Source organism: Opisthorchis viverrini (assembly GCF_000715545.1).
Source record: "Opisthorchis viverrini unplaced genomic scaffold opera_v5_31, whole genome shotgun sequence".
NCBI lineage: Eukaryota > Metazoa > Platyhelminthes > Trematoda > Opisthorchiida > Opisthorchiidae > Opisthorchis > Opisthorchis viverrini.
In genome coordinates, this window is record NW_008751688.1 from 2,112,252 (window position 1) to 2,120,429 (window position 8,178).

Genomic DNA, 8,178 nt, shown 5'->3' on the forward strand with positions numbered 1-8,178 from the left:
TGGCAGAGGAGTATGAAGGAGATCACGAAACGCTTGGGTGCTGTCGGTGCTACTCGCCTTCCAGGATGGGGACCGCGTGATCCTCACTGTGCCGGGTTGGAGACACTACAAGATATGGCTGCCAACCGATGTCAGTGGCGTTCTTGTTGTCAGTTTCTATCCAGATTGCCTGAGTGATGTCTGGAGGCTAAGTCCCTTCCCCGTCCACCTTTACTCCTTTCTTTACAATAAGGCTTTCAAATAAAACATGGTTGTACGTCACTGAAGCATCGGTGTTGAACACTGATATTATGCTGTCGATGACGATGATGATGATGATGATGATGATGATCACTCAAACCTGGTGGGATCCACAAGAGGATTTGAGAATCATCCCCAGACCTGCTGCTGGGGATCTAACTTGGTCTCGATGTTTCTGTCTGTGAAACTTTTCAGGATGGCTTAACCGGGATTGGTGTCAGCGCAGAGCAGTTTCAATATAGTGGCAGTAAAGTTAAAAATTTACAAGACGTGTCTAATGGTTGCTGAACCCGGATCTTGTGATTTCTTTGTGGAAAGCGTTGGAGCTCCAGTTTCGTTGTGTATTCTATCCGTCGTGTATTCATTCTATCAGAGGCCTCTGAAACTGTTTATAAAGCAGATACAAACTCGAGTCTCTTAAGCAAGTGCTGTTCTCAACAGAGTTGTTGGGATTATTAAGACTCTTCATTGTTAAGCCTTACACGTTACTTTTGATGTTTTCAATGTTTGTCACTGCAACTTACAAAACATCACTTTTATGAAGCTCAGCGTGGCTTGAAGAAGTTATGCGATTTGTTGATCTTTTTCTCTGATGTAGGATATCATTCACGCCCGTGGAGCGCTACATACATGATCGCGTGTTGGCCCAATCCGCTGGTGCGCTTCAACGACTCTCGCATACATTGTCCATCTCTCCAGACCAGCCCCTGGCTACTTTGCCTGGAACAGCTCATTGGCGCCTAGTTTACCTCATCACTCGATTGCGACAAGCTTGTACACATGCTAGCTTGGTGGTCGGTACCGGACCTATCAGCAGGCATCGACAACGTCCAACACAGAGGGGGCAGCGTCTAGGCCATGGTGGGGACACCAGTTATGGAGACGCAAGTCATAGCGAAGAAGAATGTGATCTATACGACCCGGGATCTACTCGTAATCGGAATGTCAAGAATTGTGATGGTCCAAGCGTTGCCGCAGCTCGTGCTCATCGTGGGTATGTTCTACGACCTCACTGAAGACTCGCTGGTGAAGTACCGATAACAGCTCTTGCTCAGTTGTCTCCCTTTCAACGTTCCGGTTTTCGGGATTCGTTTTATTTAGCTCGAATTCCAATCGCCTCACTGCCTAATCATACTTATTTCTAGTCTAATTTCGTCTGCATCCTTTTGCGCATCTGTTATCTGGCAATAGAATACATGGTACAGGTGTACACGCTACATGCATGGTAGTCAGAAATTAAGTGAACTTGTGCATCTCTCCCTTGTGTTAATCAAGCTTCTCCATATCAGTGAAGCGATTTCAAGTCTTTTTTATTATCACTTTATATCCGCTTGTCGAACTTTTGGGCTAGCATGGAACTCTTTCCATCCAACTTAGTTACCCGGGCGCAACGCTGTAAAATAGAACTGATGTGGTACTGATGGAATTGTTGGTATTTGTGGTCGCATAGCTGGTAGTTGATTTGTTCGCTGAGGTGCGTGATTCGGTTGCAAACGTTTCAGCATCAGTTGAGGTGAAATAATTGCGTGCTTGTGCAGCGGAGCGTTTCGTCAGTGGTTGACACAATCCAAGAGCTTGAGACAGCTCTGTAGTCAAAGTGCGAACTTACCGACTGTAAGGTCCGTGATTCGAACCCAACCGCGCAATCTCGACTGCTCCTGTCTGGGCTTTGGTGATCTGGCACAACCTCAGCCCTCGTTCCTGCTTCGGGCTGCATGGCACCCAGCTGAATGTTACAGCTGAACAGTTATCATTATTATTATTCGACGCAACACAAGTTGTGCTCGAATCGCTGTTTTGAAAATCCATCGTGGTCCAAGTAGATCGGAATAATGATAAAATCGTTCAGTTGTAGCACCCTTTCGGTGCCTGACTGCCACGCCACCAGAAGGAAGCACGAGGACTCGGATATTGTCAGGTTGCCCAAGCCTAGACAGGAGAAGTCGAGAGGCAGGGGTCGGGTTCGAACCACGAATCTTCCGGTCAGTAAATTCGCGCTCTAGCCGCTGTGCTATCAGAATACCTTTTGGAGAGCCAGACTTTATCTGGTCTGTTACGCGCACGTAAATTGTTTGACGTTCCTATAAGCGTTTCAAGATAAAAATGCGTGGAACCAATTGAGAAGTCGTGGTTTCAGATGGATTTGGTCAACGATCGGTGGATCTGTTGCTTGGCAACGTTTCGCTTCTGACACAAAAGCTTCGTCGGTCACCAGGTTGAACGAGTTTCAAAGGAGACGAAGAACCAGTCAGTAAGGCGCCTTTCAACTAGCCAACTTAATTGATGCTAAATGTTAGTCAGAAGTTCTTGTTAGTTATTGTGGATGGGGGAATCATAATCAAGTTGAATCGAGTTTTCGGGACCTTGCTCTTCCGGTTTAGGAAGAGCAATTCCTCTGGGGTATCGTTCACTTGATAAAGAATTTTCTAAATAATTGTTACTAAAGTCAAAACGCAGCGTAGTGGGATAGGTTGTTGTAATCCGACGTTTCGGCTGCCGTGAGCGACCTTTCTCAAGTATTTCTACAATCAACTGAATACGAGTCAAATACGAAAGTCGCTGCATTTGACTCGTATTCAGTTGATTGTAGAAATACTTGAGAAAGGTCGCTCACGGCAGCCGAAACGTCGGATTACAACAACCTATCCCACTACGCTGCGTTTTGACTTTAGTAACAATTATTTAGAAAATTCTTTATCAAGTGAACGATACCCCAGAGGAATTGCTCTTCCTAAACCGGAAGAGCAAGGTCCCGAAAACTCGATTCAACTTGATTATGATTCCCCCATCCACAATAACTAACAAGAACTTCTGACTAACATTTAGCATCAATTAAGTTGGCTAGTTGAAAGGCGACATGGTCGTGCACTTTTTTATTCTTTTTCAGATGTTTCACGATGACTGAAGTAATTCGTCGAGTGGTGGATGACACAAGACGTGAATGTGAGGGGTTATTACGTTCCTGGGTGTTCAACAAGAACGGCGCAGCTGGTTGTTTTATCATCAAACAGCAGGTAGCCATTTCGATCTTCTCTCTATGCGGTCATATCCCCATGCATCCTTTACAGACCAAATGCTCCTGGGTTGTAAACTAATTCGAACTGGTTCTCAACCTACCGCAGTATTTGACCCCTATCTGGATTACTGCTTGTAAATAATTAAGGCGAATAAATAACTGAGTTGTGGCATTATCATCAAAGACGAACAATAAGCCATCCAGCATCTGGCTTTTCCTCTTAGGCTGCACGAATTCACAGTTTGGGATTTTCATTAGTTATTATTCACAAATGGGCATGGGTTGTTACAACGCATGTTTTAGAACTAGTGGTGTAACCAAATCAAGTGGTAACCCACAAAAGTAGTTGCACATCTATCGAGGTTTTTTTTGACCTGGTGACATTGTACCTCCTGTGATTTTATTGTGTATTGGATAACCTTGGCAAGTTTCTCAGCCAAACTGTCCTACACTTAAGGTTGTTTCACTAATAATCTGAAGTAGCACAAATCTTCCTGTCTATCTTCACAAATTCGCACGATTCTTACTGTTGATGGTTCCCATTCAAATGAACAACAAACAACAACACATAGGCTTCACTTAGGGCACAAAATCTCGGTTGAAAAATTCCTAAACAAATAATTCCTATGAACAAACTAATTAGTTCAGAAGGAATGATAGTTCGCATGGTAATTGAAGCTTACATCCAATCTAGGAGGTACTTCACACGTGGCAAAGTGATGTGAATTCCGTGACTGAAGGATGAAAGGCACTAGATCTTGTCTGATTGTGACTTAATCACATTGCCTATCAGCTGCTCGTGGTCGAGCGGTTTGCTTTTCAACACCAGCCGCGAGGTCGCGGGATCGATCGTCCTGGAGATTCGCGACTGAGAATAAGGCGGCTGCACAATGTTTCTCGGATTTTTGACATAGACTGAACTCTCGATTGAGGAAGTATGTGCGGTTGCGTACCTGTCGTTCATTTCCGTTTATTTTAGCAGCACTATACGGTAGCACAGCGAACGTTCGTTTGACCACCACGTACTACTAATCCAGTTTCGTTATATCTTCTTTTTGGAATGTCACTTCAACCCGTTATTCCAATATCAGACTTGGGAACCAGAGTTCCGCCGCTTTGTTGAAAGCCCATAGGTGCGCTAGCCGGGCACTAGCTTACGTGAGTGTAATTTGATCAAATTTATTCTTACCTTAATGAATCTAAAAGTCAGTGTTTATCGTGTCGACCGTAATTCCTTTCATCCCGAAGTTTGACCTGGCAGCAGACTGCTATCGTGACGTGTTACGCACTGCGAATGACTATGAAAAGCGTCACGGGGTCTTGGCGGATTGGAGCCAGCGACTGCACGCAATTACAAATCTCCACTGGCTTATACAATCTCGTGGGGTTCCTTTGGAAAATCTCCCACTCCCCTCCATGAGCACTGGGGGGTCGCTGGATCCGTCATCTTCTGAAGACGCTGAGAACGAACTGGATCCTCGTGTCGATCGTGATCTTCTTCGCAAAGCAGAACGTCTACGCAAAACCTACATACAGGTTCGGCAGAATGTAACGTTTTATACTTTTTTGTATAATTTCCTATAGACAACATGTACCTGTCACTCTTTGTTGTTCGTGCCAGCGAATTAGGCGCTAAGACCAGAAGCCGTCACCTTGTCATGGTGTTTAGGCTTGAATGCTACGATCATCCCATGGCTTTTTATAACGGGTACCCCGTTTCGCAAGTTGCAGCATATCAAGAAAGCCAAAGGGAAGCAGCGAGCCGTTACACTAAGAAGAATCATACTAATAGGCGGTCTGGAGGTAGTTATACTGTCCTCTAAGATGGGTCTTAAAGGTGGCAAGCTGGGTGACGAAATCGATACTGGGCACACCGATAATGAGGAGCTGTGTGCTGAACATAGTCTGTTCCTCACCAGTATGAGCGTTCAGCAAAAGCGCCCACTTGGAGTCTATGAACCGTAAGCCAGTCTTCAGCTTAGTTGAATCTTGTGATCATCACTTGCCAATTGAAAGCCTTAATTAGATGGTGTGTTTTCTGCGTGAGCAATCAACTTAACTCTGATTGTGCCATTGTTGTCGAATTTCTTTCTCAGAATTACACATGCTGAAGCAGAGCAGTTCCTTTCATCAATGACTTTTTTCAGCTTACTAATATCGCTTTACGTATGTGACTACTGAAGCCCGTTTATGATGTTAACGTCTGACAACGTGCGTCTTATGGCCATTCTGACGAAACGGATCAGGGTGATTTATTGTTTCGAATTTTGCAATAAGATATTTCTATGGAAGCGAATTCGTCCAGCAATCAAGCGGGGAACGTTCAACGTAACACCGAGGGATATGCAAATCCACCATTGTACGTTTCTCTCGAGGTTTCATCCGTGGCCTCGACTCCAACTCGATCTTTGGATAAATCCAGTCTGACCAAGTTCTACTCATCCAGTATATATAAAAACACAAGTGACAACTAGCCTATGCTTTGGCACAATCCCCTATCATTAATCCAGTCTGTGTCTTGGGACTCAGCTAATTTGATTAACGACTTATCTGTTTGTGTTTCGTCATGAAGACCAAAGTCGTGCATTGTAATCAAGCAAGACAGGAAAACTTAATGATTCCGAGTGCACACTTTGCTAGACACTGTGAAGATTGATTCGTGGTTCAAGAATATATAGAGGAATAATGTAGTAAACTTTCATGTTCCCAGAGGAATTCGGTAAGATGTCCTTTCCCGGAACTAGGGAAGGACCGGCGGTTTGTCAAGCTTGAGGAACACACTAGCGACATTGCATCTTTAAAATTTTTACTAGATCACTGACAGTACTTTTACTTACTAGTCGTAACTGTTTGTGTAATCTGATGCCTACAAAGTAGTTTTCATACATCGGTTAGATTCTTGCCTCGTTATGCACTACCCCGAAATTAAACACAGGTTATCCATACCCGGATGGTGTTTATCACGAAGCAGGAGTACCCTACCAACAAGATACAGTGTTAGTTTTTTCAGCTGTCGTTTTTACTCTGCTGCCAATGTCTCACTTTGTCGTCCCTCTTGATTTCAGATGCACTCGCGCTTATTGGCTCGAATGCATGACCACCTGGCTCCAGTTGTCGTTGAACTTGATACCGAACTGGTTGAGCCCCTAGATGCAGATGAATTGACTGAAAAGCCAGTGATTTCTTACGGATCCAGTTGGTTATCTTGGTTGTCTGATGCCATGAATTTCCTAATCTCTTGCGGTGTTGGGGCGAATTTGGTCGATATGCTGGTGAGTAGCTTTCAGGGAAAACCGGGTTCCAACCGAAGCGGTTTTCGGTGAGTCAGGCCGTTTGCTTTCCTGCTTAAAAATTAAAAAAAACTGTCTCTCAGCCTTGCCATACATTGTGATTCACATTTCATCTATATCTGAGCGACTCACTTTTTTCAAACTATGGTCTTTGTATGAAACGTATCGCCACGATTCTTTGGCTGGTATTTTTAAACATCGACCACGGCTTTGTTAATCCCCTCTCTCCGCGTTCCAAAACAGCTGCTCCGAGTGCTTTCGGTTTCATATTCACCGGTTGAATGCTCGATAACGCGGAGTGGTATCATTGGAACATCAAAACATCATGAATCTCCAACACCCACGTCAAGCTACACATACTGAGTGGATATTGTCTCTATTTTTCTGTGACTGTTATCTGAATTCATTCTCACGCTCTGGAAAGCATGTGATAAACTTTTTATCAGCAGACGCGCTTAGACTACCAAAAACTCATCGTGCGCATAACTTTTTTCAAACCGCTGCATTTGAGTCAAACAGTGCTACTAGGCATATTGCTGCCTGTTTCTTCTCTGGCATAATTTTCATAGGTCTGTGTGCAACTGAATTACCGTCAGCCTTCCCTAATAAACTTGCACCCCGGTTTCTTTCATTCTATTCAATGAAGCACGACACTGTTGCATGCGAACTCGGCTGAGACCTTCAAAGCCATGCTTTTGTCCGAAGTGATGGGTGTGTTCGAAGCACGCAAACGTCTACAGAAAGCAATGCATCCTCTTACTTCTACATGGAGGTCATTTTTGGTAAGTATATCTAACGCATATTTTCCTGCGGTTAATGGGTAGTACTTTTGGGCTTACTTTTTGTGCTTTCCATAACCGATGGGTATTTGAGGAATACTTGCGATCTTTCTCATCAACAGGCTTTCCTTTCAGCAAGTGGTGACGTTAGTTAGAGTGGTCAAATTTTTCTAAAATATCGGAGCCGTGAAAACTTCATCAAACGTGTAACAGTACCGTGTTACACCTCGGCCAGAGGGACAAAGATTGCTCTTATTTTGTGATAAACCTTTAATAGTTATTTGCCCATTATCTCCTCAATTTCTGGAGTTTCTTTTTTCATGTTTCCTCCCTTGCTTCCTCTTGCACCCTCTTTCAGGCTGGGAAAGAGGCAGATCCCAGGATACTGCAACCGTTTTACGCGTGTTGTGCACGAAACGCCCAAGAATCGGAAGAGGCCGAAAGCAAAACCTCCTCAAGTTCCAACAAAAAACAGAACAAGGCTAAAGAACTGAAAGACCTCTCTGTCTCTGCAACACGCCCGGTGCAGAAAAATACGAAGTGTGCCTACTGTATTGCCCTTCGTGCTCTCAGTAATTATCAGTGTGCGTTAAATCACGAGCGTCTGAAAGCCGGTCATCGGACAATGGTCGAACAGCTCGAGCGCCTGGACACCCAGGATGCACTAGATGAGAGTGGGACTGGTCTGGTCATGGGTAATCCACTGATTGTTTCGCTGTCTATCGTGTGTCACCAAATCATCCGTACGGTTCCATCGGTCGTACAGTTGAATGCCGAGGTATCAGACTGGCCACAACGCGCAAAACGTTTCGAACAGCTGTTTCGTCAAATGGGCAAGGAGGTCTTGGTGAGT

At 44.4% G+C, this 8,178-nt stretch overlaps 1 protein-coding gene across 1 annotated transcript in view; it reads left to right on the forward strand.

The window, feature by feature from the left end:
- Window positions 1-8,178, forward strand: part of T265_02591 (hypothetical protein) — a gene marked incomplete at both ends in the record, with an annotated part of 23,017 nt that overhangs the window by 9,027 nt on the left and 5,812 nt on the right. The window contains 7 exons of the mRNA XM_009166870.1: window positions 839-1,230; window positions 2,096-2,222; window positions 3,128-3,254; window positions 4,505-4,792; window positions 6,322-6,575; window positions 7,193-7,328; window positions 7,684-8,172. Coding sequence (XP_009165134.1) covers window positions 839-1,230; window positions 2,096-2,222; window positions 3,128-3,254; window positions 4,505-4,792; window positions 6,322-6,575; window positions 7,193-7,328; window positions 7,684-8,172 — 1,813 coding nt within the window. The remainder of the gene's footprint in view (window positions 1-838; window positions 1,231-2,095; window positions 2,223-3,127; window positions 3,255-4,504; window positions 4,793-6,321; window positions 6,576-7,192; window positions 7,329-7,683; window positions 8,173-8,178) is intronic.